The sequence below is a fragment of the Symphalangus syndactylus genome, chromosome 22 (assembly GCF_028878055.3).
Source record: "Symphalangus syndactylus isolate Jambi chromosome 22, NHGRI_mSymSyn1-v2.1_pri, whole genome shotgun sequence".
Taxonomy (NCBI): Eukaryota; Metazoa; Chordata; class Mammalia; order Primates; family Hylobatidae; genus Symphalangus; species Symphalangus syndactylus.
The window spans coordinates 68,884,168-68,909,613 of record NC_072444.2 but is presented as its reverse complement, the minus strand read 5'-3'; the positions used below and the strand labels follow the sequence as shown (position 1 = coordinate 68,909,613).

General features: G+C 35.2%; 1 protein-coding gene across 50 annotated transcripts in view; it reads left to right on the top strand.

The window, feature by feature from the left end:
- Positions 1-25,446, top strand: part of GTDC1 (glycosyltransferase like domain containing 1) — a 452,114-nt gene that overhangs the window by 213,413 nt on the left and 213,255 nt on the right. For all 50 annotated transcript variants that reach the window (XR_010118861.1, XR_010118863.1, XR_010118864.1 and 47 more), the window contains 2 exons: positions 3,301-3,468; positions 6,957-7,130. Coding sequence is in view for 46 of the 50 variants with exons in the window: in XM_063631327.1 (XP_063487397.1) it covers positions 3,301-3,468; positions 6,957-7,130 (342 nt within the window). In the remaining 4 variants the exon portion in view is untranslated. The remainder of the gene's footprint in view (positions 1-3,300; positions 3,469-6,956; positions 7,131-25,446) is intronic.

Sequence of the window (25,446 nt, the reverse complement as noted above, 5' to 3'; positions counted from 1 at the left end):
ATGGATCACCTGCATTCCTTTTGTGGGCATATTCATTACTTCTTTTTGGGTGTTGTTGAGCTAAATATTTGAGAAATTGCTTATTGACCACTTTGCCATTTTACGAGCAAGAAAAGCAAAGAGAAATGATGGAGATAATTTCCACTATTTAAAACTAGTGAGGGCTATTTCAAGATTAGTTATACAAATACAGTGAATTTTCTTTTAATGATTAAACAAACTGAAAGAAGTGTTGGCGTGGGCAGTCTCAAATGGGGAATATTATGAAAATTAGTGTTGTTTCTCATATGAATATATTGCCGTCTTTTATTTGGGAGGTTTTGTTTGGAAGGCTCAACTTTCAGGTTGGATTCCTTGGTTATGGATAAGCTGGTGGGTAGGGGAACATATGGTAGAAATAGAGTGAAGGGCTCCTCTAGGTTAAACATTAGCTATAGATGGTCCACCCTGAGGATAATCCTCATGTAGAAATTAACAGTTGGAATATGGCTAGAAATATGGATATGATGGGTTTATTGTTTATGGAATATAGAATTTTTTTCTTCTTACTGCCATTTAATGCCTGTTACTTCAAATGTATAGTTTTATAAATGTATAACTTACCCAAAATTTGCAGTAGGACGACGCCGTGCTCCATGAAATCTTTTTAATAGACTCTCCCCCTCCCCTGAAGCTATGAATTACTACACACCTGTTCACATAGATTAATCAATTGTTAATGTGTTTGCACATTTTTTATTTTTCTCTCTCTGTAAATATGTACATATTAATATTTATTATTAGTAGTAGCATTTTGGCTGAACTATTTAATAATTTATTGCAGACATCATGGCATTTCACATCTAAATAATTTGACATGAATCTCCTAACAATAAGAATATTCTCCTACATAACTGCAATAAAATTATTGTATTTAAGAAATTAAAGATTGACAAAAACTTGCAGTCTTATAGTTAGTCCATATTCAAATTTTTCCTATTGTCCTAATAATGTCCTTAATAGGTGTTCTTTTCCCTTCCAGTATCCAATGAAGGATCATATACTGGATTTTGTTTTGAGCGTCTTTATTTCTTTTAATCTAGATTTTTTTCTTTTATGACATGACATTTTTGGAGATCCAGTGAATTATTTTGCAGAATATTTGTCTGGTTATTCCTTACCAAATTCAGATTAGGCATTTTTGGCAGGAATACTATACTAATGATTTGTATCTTTCTCAATGTATCACATTTGGAAATACATAATATCACTTTGTCCCATTATTGGTCATAGTAAGTTTGATCACTTGGTTAAATTGGTTTCTACCAGATTTCCCCATCATAAAAGGTATATTTTTTGTAATTAATAACTCATATGAAGGCTACTTTTAATGCATTTTTCTGCCTTGTGTGTGAAAAAATATTATGCTTGCCCAGGTGATAATGATTAAGAATGGGCGTCATTGCTTGCAATAGTATGTATGGTCAGGGATGTGCATAGTAAGAAAGAATAGAAGGAGAGGAGGATTACGCAATAACTAGACCTACAAGTTGCCATGTATTCCCTTTTAAGGAAAATATTGTTTGAAATTAATATTTTGTTGTTTCCTCTGCTAAAGATAAGATTTTTAGGTAAACAAATATCTTCATGTTTCAGAATTTTCAGTGTAAGTTTTAGAGAGGCTTATATGTGGTAGTGGTGTGGGGAATATGTTTGGACAAAATGGGGCATTGTTTGATCATAATTTTTTTTTCATTTGGGTATAGACAGACAGGTTTAAAAAATAAGTGCATCTCCTTGGTGAGATTTTTTTTTTTTTTTTACCTTAAAGAGATAAATTATAACATTAATATAGCAATGTAGGTTTGAAGAAGGATTGCTGGCTTTTGGTCTTATGTGCCTCTTTTAGCCCGTGAAGAAGACACTTGAATTCCTACTTGTGATATATGCACTTATTATGTAATCATTCTTCTTATGTGAAAGGCTGGTGCGGCAGATCATATAAACACCTGAAGTTAGCCATTTGGCTTGTCAGCAAGGGAGGATTTATAGTAGTTGTAATCATGGTAATAACAAGGATGATATTTTGTATTTATTAAGTACAGAAAAAAGCACTTGCAATGTAAGTGGTCCGCAACCAATTCATATCTGTGGTGTAATGAAAAGCAGTTTGAGCTCTTAGAAGACCAGCAGTCTCTCTGCTTTGCAACTTTCTACCAGTGTGATCCTAGAAAAACTCTTAACCTTATTGAACCTGATTTTTTAGAATGGGAATTAAAGCCATAAAGGTCAAATGATGTTACATTATGTTATAAAGGTGGCATTCTATCAAAATTGTGCCATCTAAATGTCCTCAGCTGCTCAAGTCCTGTACTTTGTCCCTCTTTTGTGTCCATATGTAATAGGCACCTTATTAGGGAGACATTTCCAGGTTGTCCCAGACAATTAGTATTGCTTTCTGTTTGTTTCTCTAATGTTTTGTGTATGTCTCTATTACAGGCAGCATTTATCCTGCTGAGCTGTCTTGTTCATCTTTTCTGTTCTTCCTGGTTAGACCCTGGCACATAGTAGGCATTTAGTAAATGTATGTGGAATGAGAGAGTAAATTGACACTTTTTTCATTTATAAACATGGATAAGCAAGCTTTCAGTTTCCCTTTTTCCGTTAAAGATAAGGAATCAGCCTTTCATAAAATTTTTATATTTGTGCTTTATTAAGGGATTTTACAGATGATGCATCTGGTACCATTAGCAGTCCAGTAATGGAGAAGAAAAGATGTTTTTAAAAATACAAGTATTGTAAGATACTTTACAAGTGAGGGGAGGGTAAGAAAACATGCCAAGAGAAAGGGACCGTACTAGATAAGTCTATTGCATAAATCAAAAGAGTTTATGTCATAACATGAACATGTGCCATTCCTGCTCATACATTGAATTTCAGTAGTTGGTTGCATAAAGAAGGAACGTGTAATGAAACTGGCAAGCAAAGTATTCCCCAGTCAGCCTTATCTTTGTTCCATTTGTCCTACAGATAGAGCTTTTCTTGCCTTTTTCAATAAAATCCATCGGGCTTTTTTTTTTTTTTAACATTTCTCAGTAACTGCACTGAGAAGACCAGTGAGATTAGGGGACTTTATAGTTCTAAGCAGCTGCTTTTTAAGAGATCAAAACTTAGAATGCTGCTACATGGTATTAAGCCTCAACTATTGATATGTCCCTATAGGGGATGTGTTCTTCTTGGGGTGGAAAGAGGAGAGAAGAGCAAAGCGTGATCCCTTCAAACATACTTGGGACAGTAAACCCCAATTTTCTTGTTTCCTAGGACCCTCTTTGCAAGTTCAGTGCTTAACCTGACCGAACTGGCTGCCCTGCGGCCTGACCTTGGGAAACTGAAAAAGATTCTGTATTTTCACGAGAACCAGTTGATATATCCTGTCAAGAAATGTCAGGAGAGGGATTTCCAATATGGATACAACCAAATTCTTTCATGGTAGGTATGGATTGTATCATTATATTTGGCCCTTTGCTACCTTTTTCTTTGTAGGTGGTTACATTTTAAACCTGGAGATCTACTGCTGTACACCTTTTTTTAAAACACCATAAGGTGGGTGCAAATATTTAAACAATTCTTCCTTCTGCAGTATATGTAAGATCACAACTAATCATTTTATAAAAATACATATATGTAACAATCTAATTATATGTTGAGCTAATTATCTATTTTTCACGACATTCAAAATAGAATTAAAAGGTTGGCAGGGACCTTCACCCCTTGATTTCATGATCTGTTGCTTAAGGCATTTAGAAAGTGCAGTTAGTCAACTCTTACTTATTAATCACGATCACTGTATTCAGCTAAAATCAAAATAGAGTTTTACAGAGAAATAAAAATTAAAGCATAATGGAGCAACTTGGGGTTTTGTCTCCCCCGCCTTTTTTTTTTTTTTTTTTAATTGTAAGGCAGAGAAGACTATGGACAATGAATCTTTAGGTAGTGTTTTCTTTTTTCCCTCATTGAGTCTTCTGAAATGGCACAGCCTTAAAATACCATGACATTTTAAAGGTGATGGTCCTTCTCTATTGTGACTTCGACAAAGTGTATCTCCTGAAGCTTAGTTAATGAAAGAAGTTAATAACAATTCTGAAATGGCTTTGCTATTGGATCCTATTCACATAACTGCAACAGTTAAACGGAATCTGTCAGTGATTTTGTACATTTTATTCATCTTTATTAACAGCTATTAGCAACTGGGTTTGATGATGTGTTTAAACAGACCCCCAATTCTTGCAAGAATGTTTCATAGTTTAGTTGACATAGAAAAACGGCTATATAGAAATAATTCTGTGTTGTGTGCATTTTGTGAATGTTTTCCTACAATTATTTTTACAAGCTGCTTCAATTGTGAAGTAGCAGTGCTATCAAAGTAGAGTGGAACTGCTTCACGTCAAATGTCTCATAAAAAAAGCAGCCGTTTTAAAATTTCATAATAAAATTAAAATATATTGAAACAGAGAAGGAAAATATGTTTTAAAAATGAAAATAAAATCATTTTGTGCTTTATCAATATGGAAAACATTTGTAATATTCTTTTGATTTCTTGAATTAGCATCATTCTTTTCCTCAGATAGTGTGTTTATTACCCCTGAGAAATCACTGGGAAAAAACTAAGTCTATTTTTCCCTTTATGGGTGGCTTTAAAGTTAATGGAAGTTACATCCAGTCATATCAGGGAGGAAATGTACCAAAAAGGATATTTCTGTAAACTATCTTGGATCTTTAATTTGACATAGACTGGATTTTTAAGAATGTAAGTCGTTGGGTCACATGCCGTTTGAGGGAAGCTATCTAAAAACAGTTCAGCTCTCGATTCCTCCTCACTTTCATAAAACATTGTTTTTGCTCATAGGGAATGAGACTATAAAAGTTTTGTACATGATTTTTGAGCATTGCTTTTCTCAAGAGGGTAAACTTACAGACAGGCTTGGAGAGAGAGAAGTGGACTTCATCATCAGTTGGCTTCTTAATGGGAAAAAAATGGTTCACAGTTGTCCAGAGGAAAAATAAGAGTGTCAAAAGGCAGTCCTGTTCAGATTCTCTTTGAAAAGTATGACTCCTGCTTCCTCAAATGTTTCTTTAGTTTTCTTGCTGACTTCTGCTTTTTTGGCACTGTCAGATTTCTTTCTTGACTGTGTGGCAGTTAAGGACTTTAAAGATGACTGACATAAGCACTCACCTTAAACAGTGATTTCACTAACCCTCTAACTTATGAACACATATCACAACTATATATTATGACCTGTAGGTTGCTATTACAATATGTGACATATGGTGAAAACAAGACTAGCTGTAAAACATCCTTCAACTTTTGGTATATTATTATATTGGCTTCCTTATTGCTTAGTGTTGTGTCAGCACTTCTGTGATATTCCTTTGTATTATTTGTGTTGTAATCACCTGCATCCCCCAAATTTGCGCTAGGTAGCAACTAATAAACAATACTTGTATGGAAAATCAGTTTTTTTCAAGGGATGCATGGAAGTAGCAGGCCAACACTCTTTATGTTCATTTTTCATTCTGCTATATATTAACATTGTAATAGTAAATTTGGCTGTCTCAGCAAATATGACTTAAACTAAACTGACGATTGGCTACGGCATTCCTATTCTATAAGTTCTACTTATTCTGTGGTGTTCTGCAGTCCTGTGGACATAACATGTCTTCTTTCCAGTAGTATTTAGGGTGGAATAAAACCAATTGCTTTGTCCCTTTAATCTTGTATACAGATGTTCCTCAACTTACGATAGGATTACAGCCTGGTAAACCCATTATTGTGAATTGTTATAAGTTGAAATGCATTTAATACAACTAACCTATCGAACATCATAGTTTAGCCTAACCTACCTTCAAGATATTCAGAATACTTACATTAGCCTACAGTTGGGCAAAATCATCTGGCAGCACAGGCCACTGTAGAGTATTGATTGTTTACCCTTGTGATCATGTGGCTGACTGAGATTTGTGCCTCACTGCTGCTGCCTAGCATCGTGAGAGAATATTGTGCACATACCATTAGCCCAGGAAAAGATCAAAATTCAGTATTCAAAGTATGGTTTCAATTGAATATATATTACATTTTCACCATTGTGAAATTTAAAAAATCTTAAGTTTGAACCATTGTTGTTGCGGACTGATGTTACTACGTTTATTTTGTTGAATTCGAAGGTCCACGGTGTTGCGGTGCTTTATAATTTATATGTACCTTTATGTAATCAGTTAGGACCTAGTGATCTGGATTTCCGGATGCATTTCTACCAATTTCTTCTATGTCTCTGGCTAGCCCAATATAATATAATATGATAGTGAAACAAGTTATTTTGGGATACCATAATCCTTTTTGTGTAGTCCCAGAACTTTCAAAAACTTAACACGGTTTCTTGAAGTAAAGGCTAAAGCAGGAAGTAGACTTTAACCAAATAGTGCCGAAGGTATCGTGCCTTAGTATGAAAGTAGTTTTATCTGAATTAGTCTTGTTGAAGTTAGTGAGAAGTGTGACAGATGCTCTGTTCTCGGTAGTATGGTATAAAAATGATGCACATCACTGACAGAAATTCAACATGGGTAGCTGGGCCACGAAGAAAAAGGAATTGCTCTACATAGTGTTGTTGATAATATAGAAAGTTCCTGGCATTGTGGAAAAATATGCTTTGATTTGGAGTCTCATGTGATCTCATTAAATCATTCTGTTTCCCTGTTGCCTTTCCAATCTGATGCCACCAATCAACTCCCTGTGATATAACACTAATGAAACTAACTTAGCTCTTAGAGACACTTTGGTAGATACTGATAGGAAGTGAAGAGTTCTTTGCAAACCTAAGGTGTAGTATAAACTCTGATTAATCCATAGAGGTCTTAGGTTGGTAAAAACTGCTCTGAATGAGTCTGGGCTCATCATTTGCATTTGTCTTTTACCTTTACAGCCTGGTGGCTGATGTGGTTGTATTCAACTCAGTTTTTAATATGGAATCATTTCTCACTTCCATTGGAAAATTTATGAAGCTGATTCCTGATCACAGACCCAAGGATCTGGAAAGCATCATCAGACCCAAGTGCCAAGTTATTTACTTTCCCATCAGGTTTCCTGATGTGGGCAGGTCAGTGTGTTTGATTCTGTTCTCAATATTGTGTCATAAATTATTCCTCAAATGTATAGAAATTGATGTTCTTCATGCCAGTTTTAACTTTTCAGCGTAAGTATGGTTAGAGAATTAAATTCTATCTCACCATGCTGTGATTTACAAAGATTTTAAATCATCATGTGTCTAACGCATCACTAAATAGTTCAGATATTGAGTCCTTCCTTTCTTTTCTTTTATTTATTTGTTTGCCAAAGCAGCCTGGTGTTTTCTTTCTTTCTTTTTTTTTGTTACAGAAGTCATTGTCAAGCATATTTCTCAACCTTTGCATTCAGCTTATGCCCATTGATTTATATATGTGATAATAACTGGTCTAGATAAGTCAATGTTAAGTCTCACTGCTTGGATTAGTTCATTTCCCATGCTATTTTCTTTTATTTTTTCTTCATTTTTAATTATTTATATTATCTTAATAAACAATTAAGTCTTCTATATTGGTTTACAAATGTACCTAACTGCCATTTCTCTTTCTTAGTTACTGTGGACTTTTTTTTTTATTACACTTGTTGCTGGGCCCACCTTGAATTAGAAATAGCAATGGATGATGTGGCTCAAAGGGAACATTCTGGAATTCCTTTTCACTTTTGATTAAAACTAGCAAAACTGTTTTTACTACCACTAGGAATATTTCTCCCTTGTGAACAGAAAGTTTACTTCAGTGGGATTCACACTAGCAGGAGACTCTGCTGTTTTACTGACTGCTTTCTTAAAAGAGTTCAGGAACAGCTGTTTCTTCCTCATCCCTGAAATGAAGGCAGGAAATGATTTAATATCCATACATGCTATGCAAGAGGTCAGCATTAACTTCTATGTTCTACACTTACTGAGTTCACCCATACTTTGCTGTAGAAACGGTAGTCCTCGTCTGCACCCCTATTGCTGATTTATTTGAGTGTCTTATTTGTTAATATTTCATCGAAGAAGAATCTGCCCCATACAAAATCAAGTTCGTGAATCATAAAATTTAAGTTAGACCATCTTGCCCAATCTTTATATAAAGTGCAGAAAACAGAGGCCCAGAGAAGTAGAGACTGGCTTGTATTCACGTTGTCATTGTCACAGACTGGATTAACATTTAGGCCTTATGACTTCTGATTTCAATTTCTACTTACCATTCAAGCATCCTGTCATTACAGGTCATTTGTCAAAAACAGTTAATGATTTATTTCCTGTTTTGAAAACTATAAAGCTAAGTGGAGCCACGATCACAAGCAATTTTCAGAATATATATGTAATTATGTATATTATCTATGTATTTGTAGACATAGTTTTCTTATGTGTGATGAGAGAACTTCAACTTTTGAAAAATGTGATAGTTATACTTTGCCTGTGATTAACTAGAAGTTATATATCTGAATTTTTCAAAATATGAACCTTATATTTTGACATAAGTTTTAAGTTTTTTTAATATCACGTATAGGCAAAATGTGTATCTCTGAGTAGGTGGTTATAGCTCATCTTAATAATTACTACTATAGAATTCGAAATAAATGTTTTAAAATTCATTTACATCCAATGTGTTTCTGCAACATCATATGTTTAATATACCTGTGGCAGTTGAATAGTTTATTAATTTGGATGATATTACCATAAAGGAATCTAGCTAAATAGAAAAAGGTTAAGAAATATTGTGGCCAAGATAACATTCATAAGCAAGGTCTTAGCCTAGAGTGTTATTTGAATTATTTTCAAATGGTAATTTGCTTTATGCAACCCAAACTCATATAGTGTAAGTAAGTGATTATTTGCATGAATGACAATCATTCTAATGCCTGCAGTTTCAAAACCATATTATTTTGTTGAGATGTTGAAAAGTATTTAGTAATTCCAAAGGCAAAATAACCAAGGTGATTAAAAAATATTTTTGAATGCTTGTATCTTTCTACCAATCCAAATATTATTTGGTCATGGGAAAAATGAATTTAACTAAAAACAAAGCAGAAGATACAGTTAAATTATTAATCATTGTGCTATATAATATAATGGATATTAATTAGGGAGGGGAGAAAAGCCATATTTCCAACAAAATAAATGAAGATTTTTAGAGTTTCTATCTGTTAAAACTCAGAGCATGTCTGTCACCTCAGCAGTTTTGCTAATATTGGACTCATGGCACCCACTGCTACCTCTTGCCTTCCTCACTCATCTCCTGCCTCACTCGCAATGACCAGATAAATAGTAGCAAGAGAGTGTATTCCCTTGAAAACATTTCATTATACGTATTGAATATTTTGGGATGGGAAAGCTCTTAGACGCCGTAGTCACGTATTTGAGTTTTGACCACCACTTACTAGCTCTGTGATCTGTACCTGTGGAATGACCTTGCACTTAGGTTCGTTAATAGTTGTGATTAAACCATCTCATAGGGATGATGCAGTGAGTAAATGAAATAATGTATACCGTGTACCTAGGATAGTGCTTAGCATACGGTAGACCCACAACAAAAGGTTATTCTATCTTATTACCCACGCTGCTCCCATTAATTTATAACCTAGCATATTTATTAGCATCTGAATATAGAGGACTATCTTCCCTCTGCCTCCCACAGTCCTATAATTGACACATGAAAATAGAGAACTACTCTCCTAAAAGCTAAGGAGATTGATTTTATTTATTTACTTTATCACCTTGAGTCAAACAATCCTTTGGCCTTACCAGACCCTACCATCCATTGATTGAGCCAACTTAATTTCACTCTTGTCCTATTTTCTCTTTCTTTGTCCAGCTTAACTTTCTTATTCCATCATTATGTTTACTCTCTTGCATATCCTCTCAAATCATTTACACCTTTTGTTTCATATTTGATTGGCAAAAACCCTTGTCTGTTTAAATCTATTTGTTCATGTACTGTCTTCCTATAATCATGGACTAAATGTAACTGGAGAAAAGCATGTCATACTTATTAGCATCTTCTAAATGTATGACTCGTAAGATTCAGATGGGCCCTTTGACTACCTGGCAAGCATTTCCCTTCTTCTAGATAATTATTTATGCCTTCTCCTTTTTTTAGAACACTCCAATACCAAATCTTCTATCTTCATTCTCAGCTGATGACTGAGGAAATAGAAGCAATCAGAAGACAACTTTTATTTATTGATACTATCAGATCCACCCAATTATGTGCTTCTTCTGGGTGCATATTCTCCATCTTCCCACCTGTTACTGGGGATGAACAACCTTGCTTCTGTGTAAGGCCCCATCTCCACTTCTTTTCCAGAACTCATCCATCCCACATACCCAAGGACTATTGTCCTAACAATTTTTTCTGGTCTATTCTGCATCATCAATTTTCCTTTCTTCTGAATTATTCCTTTTTTTCTTTTATCTGAATTATTTCTATTAACATAAAAATTATTATTTCTTATATATTAAAATTTTTTTTCACCTTATTCCACTTCCCCCTTCTACTTCCTCATTTCTCTCCTTCTCTTAGTAGCAAAACCTTAAAAGAGTTGTTTATACTTGTTCCTTCTAAGTTCCTTCCTCCTGTTCTGAGTTAAAACTATTCCACTGAAATTGTTTTAGTCAGGGTCACCACTGCCTCTAAATTCCTGTGGTCAGTTCGTAGTCTCCATCTTGTTTATCATAGCGGCAGCATTTGACACACCATGACACATTCTTCAGTTGTCTTAGGACACATAGTCCCCTGATTTTCACACAGACTGCTGCTTCTCAGCCTCCTTTGCTGGGTTCCTCATCATCATCCTGACCTTTTAACATTGGAGCCACTTTGGCATTCTTGACACTTAAGGGGTTGGTGGAGGAAGAGCCCAAGATTGAAGTGAGAAGAAAAACTAAGAGTCAGGAGGTCAACACTAAGATAATTATCCTGTGGAACAAAGGGGAGAGAGTTCTAAGGAGATAATCATTAGTGAGTTCACAGCAGTGAGGTTAAGTAAAGTGATGACTAAAAATCATCCTTGAATTTGACCATTAAAAGGTCAGTGGCATCCACCCTGCATTCTATTAAGTCACAAAAAAGTTTCATGTGTATTCTCATAGCCAAAGAAACTTAGGATTCAGGTCTGGATGAGATCTCTCTCTGTCTCTGGCACACACACACACACACACACACACACATACCCACACACACACTCTCCTCTTCTTATTTTATGGATGAAGGCGCCAAGGCCCAGAGAAGTTATATGTCTTCTGGCAATCACACAGCTAGATATAGGCAGAGCAGGAACTAGAACTTGTATTTCAAAATCTTCATCCAGTGCTCAGCCCACCGCTTACTGTAAATGCAATTTCGGAGGTCTTGATTATCTGATTTTTCAGCTGACAGCAGATTAGCAGCATCAAATTGGGGGTGTGATAAAGGCAGTCTCACTGACAGCAGTAAAAAGTGACAGCTGACTGACAGCTTGACAACAAGGGAGGAGAAAGATAAACCATTTTGAAAAAAATATATGGGAAGTTAAAAAAAAAAGAAGCATAGCAGCCTGGAGCCATTCTATGGCAGGGCAGGCAACTCTGCACATCAAATAACCCCTGCAGACATTTCTCCATGATTGTACAGCTTGTACATCAAAAGGATGACTGTGATTTATTAAGAGAGATTAAATGGTAACCAGTAAGTTTCATTTTAAGGATGTAGGAAAATGCATAATCCACTTTTGGCAGAAATTATAAATGACAGCAAATGGAATCAAACATTATACCTTACTTTAAGATGTGCATGAGCTGTGTTCCCCTAAAGGAAGACAATAAACATCTAAAGCCTTTCTTGGGCAGTTGTAATATCCTTCCAGTTTTCAGTGACCAGGAGACATGTTATTAAGCTATCTTTTTTAAATCTCCCTGATTACAGCTTTGCCAGCTTTGCCATTGACCAAATTTCCCTTTTCTGCTGGGTGCAGACACTGGCTCCTTCCATACTGAAGGCTTCCAGGCCTGCAAGATGATTGGTGGTCAACAAAGCAGATTTTGTAATATTAATACCAGAAGATAAATATGATCCTGAGACTTGGTGAGATGAGAATTACTAATGGAATATATTGCAAAAGACTATTTTGTGTTAAAGGATATAGATTAGATTGAAAAGTCAAGCAATTTTGCAGTGTGTTTCAAGAAGATAAATTTCCCGTGGAACTCCATGGTGCTGAGTATGTGATGGAGAGGCAGAGAAAAAAGGGAGTAATCTTGCAACCTACTAAACTAGATGCTAAAGGAAGCCAATATTTTCATACTTTAGGTCATGTAATTGTCATAAAGGCAAGGCCTAGCAGAATTAGGGAAATTTTAAATATCCAGACCTTTCTGCAAGTCTCAGTCTTATGAAATCCAAGCATCTGAAGAATTACATCTTCCTTTCCCCTTTCCTTTCCTTTCTCCTTTCTCTTTTCTCCTTCCTCCTTCCTCCTTTCCTTTCTCCTTTCTCCTTTCCTTTCCTTTCCTTTCCTTTCCTTTCCTTTCCTTTCCTTTTCCTTTTCCTTTTCCTTTTCCTTTTCCTTTTCCTTTTCCTTTCCCTTTTGCTTTTCCTTTTTCTTTTCTCCATTCCCTCCCCGCCGCTCCCGTCCCTTCTCCTTTCCTCCCCTCCCCTCCCCTCCCCTCTTTCGACAGGGTCTCTCTGTCACCCAGGCTGGAGTGCAATGATGTGATCATGACCCATTTCATCCTTGACCTCCTGGGCTCAAGTGACCCTCCCATCTTACCCTACTGATAGCTGGGACTGCGGGTGGATATCTCCACATCCAGCTGATTTTTTTATTTTTTGTAGAGATGGCGTTTCACCATGTTGCCCAGGCTGGTCTCCAACTCCTGGGCTCAAGCAGTCTGCCCACCTTGACCTCCCAACGTGCTGGGTTTACAACCGTGAGCCACCTTGCCTGGCTTCACATCTTGCTTTCTGACAGTGTCATCTTTAGATGATAGAACTAGCCATAACAACTAACCTTTACTGATTATTACTGTATGCTCTGCATTGTACTTAATGTATTTATCATACATATCTTATCATTTAATATCTTTACAACTCTGAAAGACATTTCCTATTGAAGAAACTCAGGCATAGAAAATGTAAGTAACTTTTTGCCAGTGATCACACATATAGATAGTAAAGGTATACCTAGAAACCAGATACTTTTTAATACTGTTTTAGAAGCCAAACTCTTAACAATTTTGCTGTAACTACCTGTCTCACAAAGAGAAACTCTGGTCTCTAGTACTTGACTTTGACCAGTAAAGAACAAATGATTTATAAAAATGAACTGACAGAAAATTTGAATGAAAGTGAGTATGTCATGGTAACATTATAAGAGAAAGCGCTCAAGGCTTTTGAAAGCATATTTTTAAAAGGTTGAAGTTCTGAAAAAGAAGGTACATCAACAGGAATGAGAAATTTTAAGAAAGAGTTTTGATAGAAAAAATGAAAATGGTCCTAAAGAAGCAGAATAGGAGGAATACTTCAAAGAAACAGCTGTGGGCTCAGGCTGTGATTTCATGTGTAAGAAAACGTCTTTTTTTTAATTTTATTTTTGAAGTTGTATCTCATTTATACAAACTCTCTTGCCTCACAACTTAGCTTATAGCATGAAACATGTCTTATAGGGCAGTGCCCAGCTCATCACATTAGATGTTAAGGATGGAGCAGGCTGCATCTGCGCAGCATCCAACTTCTTCCATCTGTCCCCCTACAAGATTCTCTACTGAAGGAGTATCCATGATTTTCATGTCACTAGATTATCTTCACTTCCAACAAATTGGATCATATAAGAATGTGTTATAGACTTATAGCAAATTACAAAGTAGCATTTCTTATCCTTGAAAAAGATCATCTCTTCCCAAGGAATTCCATGAGGGAGTCATGCACAGAGTGTATCAAAGTGGGTATCATCTTCCTTAAATCATATTCAGCTGGATTAAAGGTGAAGAGAGACAAATGCTCAGGCTGTCAGGCTGATACTTGTCTATATTTATCAATTGTCTGATTTCTGTGTCCCATTATGGAAAAAGTTAAAATTTTTTTCATTATGGTTGCGCATAATTAATATAAAAAGATCAAATGTTTATGTTTCCTGTGGAGACCTTAAAAAAACACCCACTTGTTTATTTTTTAATGAGGAGATGAATGGATGCTATATCCTTAGGAGTTTAAGTTTAGATTTTGAGTAAATTAAAGCAAATGTACTTTAGATTCAGACACATGTACTTTATCTGGGTTTCAGGTCCAACTTAGTTGTCACAGAGTATATCCAGTAACAAACTTGCTGTGATCATTACAACAGAATTTCATATATTTTCATGATCATTTCACTGTCTGTTCCTATTTCCCAACACATTTGATTGTCAGAGTTGCCACAGAGTGGGTTTTTCCTGTGAATTTCCTCAATTTGTAGTAGATTTTACATCCCTGGAATAGGAATTATATAAAGAGCATTTCTGCTTTCCTACTTCCTACATTTTTGACATTGAAGGAAAGAGGGGAAAAGGATGTTGGTCATTTGGGGTAACCCCATTTATCAAAACCTTACAAATTTCTCTGCACATTTCTCTTCATCATTTCTATGTAGCTGAAATGCGAACCCAAAACAGAGGTTTGTGGACTTTACCTAACTAATTTAGAAACAAAAATAGGGAATTTTAAAAACAGTGTGAAAACTTTAAATGAAAACTCCCAGGCTGTGCAAACAAAGGCGAGGCGCCTAAGGGCTTTTTGAAGAATTCTTATTAAAGAAAACACTATTTTACATTGCAAAGCAGATGTGTCAGAAAACAACAGCAGATTTGTAATTCGAGAATTTGTGGATTGATAGGACAGAAGGCAGCCCCCATGGCTCCCCACGGAAAACTTTTTGTTTTCTGCCATCAAGAGTTCTGCTTTTAGGGAAGTTGCCAGAAAATACCTTAATCTGACTGCATGTGGTCATATTTCTCAGATATTTTGAGACAGTATTAATGTTGGACATATTAGTAAAACTACTGCCTTTGCTCTATGAAATAATGAAATGGGTACTGTCTTCTTAAATATTAATCTAAACCTAAAGTAGAAGAAAAGCTTTGACTTTACAAATTTAAACTTAACCATATTTGCTGACAATTATTTTGGCTCTTCACAATAAATGCAAAAACGTGTTTCTTTTGAATGTCATTAAAAAAATTTATAGAATTATTGTGTAAAAAACTTTTGATAGATTATTCTAATGTATAACACTACTCACTGTCAAGAAATCTCCTTTATATCTAATATAAATCTTTCACGCTGTGTTAGGTTGTAACCATTTTCCTCTTAATTATCCTTGTTAAAAGAAGAGACAGTTTCGTTGTCAGCCATATATATATATATATTTATATATCAATATATATAAAGTTACATAGAATAAACTCTTGTTTACTCAGAACATATTTTTAAATGAAATTATTCATGTTAACGCCTAATTACAATAGTTAGATTTCTGCTCTCTTCAGTTCAGCAGTTACTCCACCAAAAAGAAGTGCTCTGAATTCAGTAGCAACACCAAAAACTGTGATTTCATTATAGGATGATTTACCCCTGTTCATCTCAAGCATAAAGAACATTTCGTTAATTTTAAATCGTAGACTTAATGTCCATTTTTTTCTTAGGTTCTTGTAGTCCTGTCCTAAGAAATTTGGGATAAGAAGCAAAGGTCACAGACAATGCAGAGAAATAACTAAAAATTAAAGAACATACTCAGCTAGGGACACCAGCCCAAGGGCATCATGGAGCAAGGCTACTGCCAAGTACGGATGAATGTTATTCAACAGACTCAAAGAGGGGAATCAACAGAAGGTCCACCTGGTCTCTTTTCTCCTTGTCAGACTCAGAGGGCTTCACTGAGCTTCCCCTATCACAGTGACCAATCATCAGTGTAGGCCCAGCAAAGCAAGAACAAAGTATAAGTTATATACTGTATTCATTAAATGATTACAATGCATGCTGGAAAGATTTCAAGTATATTATTTTGAAGAATTAAGCTTTGGTTGTCTTTTAAAAACTCACTTATTCCAGTCATTCCATTTTTGGTAATGCTGTATTAAAAGATATAAGTTGGTAGTACAGTATACAGGGATTCCAGTTTGTGTTCTACCTCTTACTGCCACTGTTCAGCCTATGGCCAATCACTAAACCTTCCAGAGCCTCAGTCTTCTCATTTGTAAGCTGAAAATTGAAATAGCAGCCCCCCACCTTAGGTGTGTTATGAGGATTGAGATGATTATTGTAATGGGCTGACTACAACCTACAACTTTTTGGCAAATTTTAGTAGCTTTTTTAATACTTTCATTATCACCATTTTTGTTATCTATTGATCGGCTTTTTGGCAAGTTTATCCATTCAACATGACTCCAACCTGAAAAGCAAAGGGGAACAAAATTCTGAAAACTCTAGTAATTCTGTAGATCTAAAGCTTATCACTAATTCAAGTAATAAAAAGATAGAGACTGTCTTATATTCTACCAACCCTTATGACAACAGCCAAATATTATAACTTAGCAATGTGAGTAGTGTCATGTGACACGAAAAGTCACATGTACTGCTGTTCTGTGACATCTGCCCAGCAGCTATGATATTCATACATTCCACATGGGTGATGAATGATGATGAGTGGATTGATCAGTACAGAAGTAATTCTAGTTGTTTAGTATTCTATTTTAGAATGCTGGGAAATGTTCTGTGAAGTTTTCCATTAAAAAATAAACAATTTGGAACATACCATTGAAAAGTAAGCTACCAGAATAATCTCTTACCCGGAGTGGCTCATTCCCTAATAAATTCCTGATAAAAGATTTTGTTATGTAGAAAATTCTTATAAAATATGCCTCAAAAAATTAGGTGTAATAAAATCTACTTCCCAGTAATTTAATTCTTTGAGGTTTTATATATGCCTTTGTTCACCCAACGTCTATTAAAAGTTTGTTATTTATGTGCTAAATACAAGATATTCTGGCATATAAGGATAAATAAGACAGTTTTTAATCTTAAGGTTAAGATCTTTGTAAAAATAATAGGCATGTTCAGGTGACTTTAAGTACAAGATAGTAAAAACGATGTGACTTTTATGGCGTTTGAGCTGGGCACTAAGACTCACTAAGCTTTGGACGTAATCATAATGGCTATCCTTTATCAAGTGCCTTTCCTGGGCACGCACTTTATGTACGTTACTTTTCATCTTTTCCAATCCCCTGGAAGCTAGGTACTATTAACCTCATTTTGCAAGCGAGGAAACTGAGGTTCAGAAAGTTAAGCTTGCCTGAAATTGCATAGCTACCCAAACTGTCTTGCTCTAATATTTACTTCTATTAATGCCATGTTATTTCTTGCTGTTAGAGAATGGAGGTGAGTTGGAGTGAGTGAGAGAGCACATTATGAAGACAGAATATAGGTACACTGAATTGTGAAAGTAAATGGTCATTGGATCTAGAGAAGATTAATTACCTTTGACTTAGTTGTGTGAGGAGATGGTAAGACTATAGATGGGATTAAGACTAAGGAATTTAGACTTTGGCCTATAGTCATTTGGTAGCCACTGTTACACTACAGCATGGATAACTTGGTATTGATGAGTAGAATATTGATGGAAAAGGAGATAAGCAGAGAAACAAGTGAAAAAACTACTGGAATAGGTTATTGGAGATGAACTGGAGAACTAGCATAACAATGAAAAGGAGGAAGCACACAAATAAACTGGTCATACACTTGGCAAGTTGATGTGACAACTTGATGGAGGAGTGTCAGGGTGGTTTCGAAGTATTGATTATAGTGATTGGGGGAAGATCTGTGCTGTTGGAATTGAGAAACAGATTTGCTGATATAAAGATGGTGAATTCAACGTTGTAGATACTGAGTCAGAGATGAGTCAGAGGCTCGTTTAGATGGAGCTGACCTGCAGGAAGTGTGATTTGTTATATTGACCTGCATTTGCAGAAGGTTTGGTTGGATTTGCCCTTTCCTTTGACATACTTGATACTGCTCAAATTATTTTTTTCAAATAAATATAATTGTTTCTTATCATTTGTTACTGATTCATAAAAATTGAGTGCAAAATTTGTAAAACCATCAGATCTTTTCAACCCTTTATTTCTGGGTAAGCAGGAGTATATTGAATTACTCTTCTCTGTCTTCTCAGAGTTCAATAACATAATTGCTTTTGGTCCCTTTGGATAGAGAATCATGAGAGTAAGTACTGTATGTTGATAAGACAGTATGGTGCAGTGCCTAAGAAAACTGACTTTGATGTCATACAGAGCTGTTTGAATACTATGTCTTCTGCTAACCAGTGGCTGCTGTTAATAAAGTTGCTTGACCTTTGCCACCTCATTTTTTTCTCTTACGGGTCAAGCGGGGAGCAATTTTAGTCATGTTACATAGTTGTGAGAATTAAATGAGGTATTGTGTGTAAGATAGTTGGCAAAATTCTTGAGATATAGTAAGCAGTAAATGAAAGATTGTTACTATTTTTAATTTGTGTGTTCTCACAATGGTATTGTTCTTTCATTAACCTATATGTAATGTCTTTAATTTTCTGTAGAGCCAGAGCTCTGCCACAAATTGTAATCCAGTTCGACTTCAGTAATTTTAGGAGTATCATATGGTGTTTACTTTATGTCAACTTAGTGTTTTGTGTTTTTTGATTAACAGTTGCTTTCTCTAGTACTAACTACCTTACTATGCTGGACTGAGTGCCAAAATTCTTCTTAGAAACATTGCTAAGAATATTAGATCCAAGTACTTTTCTATGTGTGCACTTCTGTTGTATGTTTTGAGGGTCTTCTGCACTTTTGGCCTAATAGGAGGTGAATTACAGGACTTTCTTACCTCTATAAGGTTTATATCATTACCAGCTATCTATAGAGGTGCTTCTGTGAGTGATTAGAAAAGATAGGCTTTCTCCTGTGGGGGTGGCTGGGAAAAGTGTAAATTACTATTATAGGTTTATTCTTTTTTTTTTTTTCCCAGAAACTAGTCAGCCCTGTATCATGAGATTCAAAAAATTAACTTTGAGGATATTGAAAAAGAAAGCCTTCCTACTATGTTATATTTCAATAAATGATGTTTCAAATCCATTTAAAAAAAGAAATGATATGCTTTCCTTAAGTTTGGTTGTTTTGTTCTTACTATATTTGACTCAATGTTGCCTACAAATTCATTTTTATTAGTAAGTGTTCTTATGAAACTAGTTATAAAATATTTTTCGCTGTGTTTGGAAGATTTCTATTTTATCAGTACTATTAAATATGGTACTTTAAAACATTTTGTAAAAATAACAATGAGAACTTCATATAGGATATCTAGTTATAATTTTTTTTTAATTAAGGTGAGCTCACTAGCTGCACAAGTGATATTCATACATTCCACATGGGTAATGAATGATGGTAAGTGGATTGATCAGTACAGAATTAATTCTAGTTGTTTAGTGTTCTATTTTAGAATGCTGGGAAATGTTGAAATACTTGGCCCTCCTTCAGTAAATTCATATTTTCTTGCCTGTTGTTCTAAACTGGAATCTTGGTCCTGTTTCTTAAATAGCCATGAAATGAAAATGGTAGAAGTTCTTCCTTATTTCTTCCTTGGTCACACACTAAAATTTACTTATAATTAGTGGGCATCAAGAGAAGAAATAACAGTTTAGCACCTCTTCTCTCCTGTATATTTTCATGTATCTATGGAAATAGAGTCCTCATTTGAAATTCAGTCCCTAGTTGGGAATGTGCTTCCTGTTCCTATCATCAGCTCTTGAGTTCATGAGTCTGACCTGTACCTCTAAATTTATTTACATGTAGAGAGCTAATTTATCTGTTTTGGACACCCACCAATTTCAAATCCAGTGCAAATCTGCTTTATTGACTATCTACTGATACCTTGAGCAGACCAAGTCATCTATGAGTAAAAGATGGGTCTATTCAAAGCTACTATATTTCATTTTTATAATATCAAAACTCATTTTATAATACTGAATCCTTAAATGCATATTATATTTATTTTCCACTAATTGAAGAGGGATCATCTATCTCATGCTGTGAGAATGGAATTAAAAGAGACAGTGGGACAATAGAGTACCCAGGATTGAGTGATAAATTCTGTTGGAAACAAAAGACAAGGAGAAGACAAGGGGTGGGGGGTGAGTGAACTCAAAACAATTCATAAGTTTTTGAAAATTCTTATATTATTAACTAAAATAGAAAAATCGGACAAAAATGTCAACTACATTTCCACTGTAGACAGATTCATTCTCTTTTCAGTTTTAGACAGTCGATTTTGTTTTAATGAAAGAATAGAATTAGAACTCTTCAGAACTGGAAGGGTATCTATGAAATAAAAACTTTGGACATCTTCCCATCCAAATCTGTTATATGATAGCTGGGGAAACTGCAGTAGAGAGGTATTTACCTGAGGTTGTTAGAGCACTATGGCAGCAGAATCAGAATTTAGAAGCAAAGAGAAAAATCTTGATGAGATTGTTAGAAATGTGGTACTAGAGTCATTCATTGCATTAGTAGTTAGTAGAATAGGATTAGTCAACATTGACAAAATAGATCCATTTCTTCAGGAATAGATGGTATTCAGAAATTTCTTAGAAGAGTCTCAAATATTTCAGTTGCATCACAACTTGTGGCTATTTTTCACTGAAAATAATTTTATTTCTCTGATCTGTAACTCATTTTGAGATGAAAATGCATATGACTCAGTGAACTCCACTTGCTGATAGCGTATTTTGTTCTTCCAGTAAATACTGGGCTACTCATATAAAACTTACTCGAAGAGTGAGGAATAAGAGTTTCCAGAATTTGAAACTCAGAACCTGTAAATTATTTTCTTGTCTCTCTTTTCTGAGATTTGATACCACAGATCCTGAGTGAATTAGTATTATGTACAACCATCAAATTTTTTAATGCTTTCTCTTTGCAAGTTTTATATAAGTTATTTATCTTTTAGGAATAAATTTTTTTCCTAAGCTCTCCCTCCAGGTTTGTCTTCAGAGCCTATTTAAATTTTCCATTGCAGGGTGGCTGTAGCAACACTCCTGTTCTGTCTCTTCCTGTGGCTCTCAGGTGAATCCCTCTTTTTATCCCTGAGTCCTGTTGGGATAGCTGGCTGACGTCATGAGGTGTGAGCTGATGTTCTGGTCAGTTCAAAGTATGGGGTAGGGTAAGGGAGAGTTTCATGTGTTATAATGTGGTACAGGGGGAAGAACATAAACTTAGGAGTCAAACTTGGGTTCTGGTCTTAGCCACTTTCTAGATGTGTATCTTGGTCAAATTATGTCTCCTGTTCAGACTCTTAGATTCTCTAACATTAAATCCTAGAGATCAAGTGAGGATCATGTGAGAGAGAACATAGGTAAAGTGTTTCACACAGTGTGTGGAGTATATTCCCTGCACATCTCTCTGCCCTTCCCATGTACAAGGTCACACCTACTCCTCTGTTACACTTTATCAACTTTAATTGCCACTCACAGGCATCTAAACTGACCTCTTTTTGTTGCTACCTCAATTTCTGATGCTTTGAGGGATTATTAAAGTATATGACTCAATTTGCTATTGTATTGGTAATCCACATACCACTACTGTGTTTTGTCAGTGTGTTCTTCCGTCTCTTCCCTCATGACTAACTTAATTCAATTCAGTAACTTTTTACAATGTAAGTCCTAGTCATTTTCAATAACTTTTTGCAACGTAAGTCTAGTCCTTTTATAGAACTTAGGATACCCATGACCCTTTCCTGCTGCTTGTGGGTGGGTTTCCCCTGCTCTGTTTTGTTTACATATTTTTTTGTGTGTTTGTTATGTTTTATTTGGTGGCTGTTTTTCAGCATTAGCACTGTGGAACAGGGCTGTTATGATCAATAACAATCAGCTATTCATATCATTATATGTAATCTTTGAGTACTTGACTCTGATTGAAAACCTGTTTCTCTTCATGCTTGTAAGTATTTTTTTTATATGTCCTGAATGTGCAGGTTGGGTTGAGGGTGCAGTACTTCTAACTGTAGGTAGATGATTAATATGCAGGTAAGCGTTAATGTGTTAATAGATTTTTTTGGTGTGTTCCAGAAAGAGAGAGTATGTCTTAGATGTATTTGTCAGAAAAAAAGTTACTATAAAATTTTATAGTTTAGCACAAATAATATACCCAGAGCTAACTTGTGTCAGGTTCAAAAACCCTTCTGGTTATTACCGAAAAGGTTACAATAGAATTTTGACCCTTCAAAAATATAATCCTTAGGTGATAGAGCCTTTCTCCTCCCAGCTGATGAAGTATCACTCCATGAAACATGACTTTGGGGTCTAGTTGTGTGGCCTATATTAATGAAGTACAGTAAACCCCCACTTAACATTATCAATAGGTTCTTGGAAACTGTGACTTTAAGTGAAACAATACACAGCTGGTCCTCAAATAATACCATTTTGTTCAATGTTGTTTTGTTATAAAGTTGATGAGGGAAAAAATGATTTTGTTTATTGTTTCACTTAAAATTGTAGTTTCCAAGAACCTATTGAAGCTGTTAAGTGAGGACTTAGTGTATGACTGTATGCATCCCCTCAAATACTGTGATTGGTTTTTCTGCCTTAAGTAAAAGCCAGTCAAACCACAATTATAACCAGGTTGGTAAAACATAGCCCATAGCAGTGGTTTTTCTGTGTTAAGTGGACATCATAATCACCTGGAGAGCTTTAAAAAGTCCTGATCTCCGAGTCTGTTAAATCAGAATATCTGGAGTTGGAACCAGGTGTTTGTTTGTCTGTTTGTTTTTTAAGTTCCACAAGTTATTCTACTGTGAAACCAAGGTTGAGAGCCACTGACTGAAAGCAGTTCTACCAAATTACAAACTGTGGAAGGTCCACATACCTGCAGTAGCCTCTCTTGGTTGCATCATGACACCCTTTTCAGTATTGCCAAAATTATATTCCTGTCTGCAAGTGTCCTCAGGCAATCTATAGTAAAAAATTATGTCTCCAAGAAAATGAATTTGTATAATTTTCTGGCTATCCTGATGAAAAATAAGAAAATGTTAAAAATTGTATTTATCCTTGATCTCTTTCTCCATACGTGTTGGCATTCCTCCATTTCCCATTGACTTAACGTTCAATTTTTCTCTTCACTGTTTTTCTTGGGTGACATTGGGAATTTTTACCATCTGATGAAGGCAGATGTATTTTCAAATAAAAATGTCTTAAGCATTTGTTCTTCCTACTATTCCTTTCTTTGGCAGAATATTCATATAGTTGATAAATAGTTTGCTTTCTTTAAATACCTTTTCATATAATCTTTGTAGCATGTTTCATGGGTATTTTAACCTAGTTTTATGGTTTTTCATGAAATAAGGTATTTTCTAAATATGTTATGCTGAATTTAACTGAAATAAGCAGTTGTACTGTATGTCTTTAAAATGATGATGATATCTTGCATTTTAGGGTAACACTTCCATCCTGAAAGATTCCAAAGCACACTGAGAATGGTTGCAAATTATACAGTGCAGCACAGTCACCATTGTAGAGTGAAGCATAGCAGCTGGTTAACAGCTCATCGCAACACTGCACAGCAGGTTAGGGTACGAAGTGAAGAATAATAGTGGATTCACTTGAAAAAATTGCTAGGGGGTTGAGGTAAGCAGAATGTAATTACCTAAGTTGGAATTTATCCAGGACATAAGGCTAACACCTCCAGTCTTAGAAGAGAAGCTCTGATTCTTTAATAACCATGTACTTGCTATGTAACTAAAATGTAAGGGTGCTTCTAGCCTCTTCAAATCATAAATGTAGGCTCAGTGTTCCAGTTGAGACTTAAAAAGAAAAAAAAAAGCCCTCTTTTAAAAAAACTCACATGTTCATACTAACTCGGGGATGATAGCTTCTATTTGCATGCCGTTTTTGGCTCTTAATGGCTGTTTGGAGCTTGTTAAGGATTCTAAGATGTTCAGAATTAAAAATGAATTCTATGATAGATTAGTAATGTCTGCCATGGGCATGGAAAAAGTAGTGTTTACACCTGTGCTATATTTTCTAGCTCCAAGACTTGGCTGCTAGTTTCCTGGGATGACTTAGCAATACTCTTAGTTCTTTTCAAACCTTTGGATTAATTTTAATTACTCTTCCAGACATATTTAAGTTTTCCTAAGAAAAGTTTAGGGGAAAAAAACATTGACCATTTTTTAGTAACTGTCATTGTTGGGGTTAGAGATAAAAAGATATAACTTTATGTCAAAAATTTCAATGCAAAAATGTCTAGCAAAGGAAGCAAATGGTGTCAGATTGGGTTTTCATTTGGAAAAATAAATCAACATCTGAGAGAAGCAAATGGTAATTAAGTTTAGGAACACAAGGTAGCAGAAACCTGTTACTAAATCAAGGTGAGAACTGAACACTGGAATTTAGTTTGTTTGAGGAATAAACTTTGGAACATAGGATAATAGGGCCCTGGCTCTGAAACCAGCACCAGGGATAGCTCCCAGTGATGGTGGCTTCTCCATGGCTCTTCAGTTCTTTCCCATTCAGACTGCCCCTCTATCTAGAGCTTCCAGCTCTGTGGCTTAGTAATGCCTATAACATCATGAAAATGGACCCTTTCATCCTGCTAATGTTAATATTAGAAATAAGTTTATAAGTGAGGTACTGTAAAATTCATTTTGCATATCTTGTTTAATTCGTACGACCTAATATGTTAGGTATTATAACTCACATTTACATATGAGAAGATAAAGTTAAGTAATTTGCCTGTAGTCACATTTCAAATGAATGATGACACCATAAGTTAAACTTTGATGTGTCTGGCTTCAAAGTGTGTGTTTTAATAACTGTACCACAAAGTTACATGAGGCTGAGATCACTGGTATGGCACTTACTTCTTATAAAGCAAAGTGGCTATAGGAACATTCTGGGGGTTTAAAGCATAGTTGAGGAGGAAATTTAGAATGCTTCTACTAGCAGTCTAGGGTGTGGATAATTTGTATGTTCTTCTATCTTCCAGAATCATTATGGATAGAGTTGTTAGAACTCGTAGACAGTTTCTTGTAGTCCTTTTGATAGAACCCAAGTTATTTGACTAGAAAACAATGTTTTAGTTTGTTTAGAGGGAATCCTGTATTCTTATAAGTTTGGTTAAAGTAATCTGTAAATTACTTTAAACTTGTGATATTTTGATTCTAGATCCTATATCTTTATCTTATTCCCTATTTTATTTCCTCTTATTACGCACTGCTATCAATGGCTGTAAAAGACCTTCTTGCACTCTAATTTAGAGAATATGAAACCATAAGCTTGGTTTTAGTTGGATCTATGACACTAATATTAAAAAGACAAGGACTGAAAAATTAGGA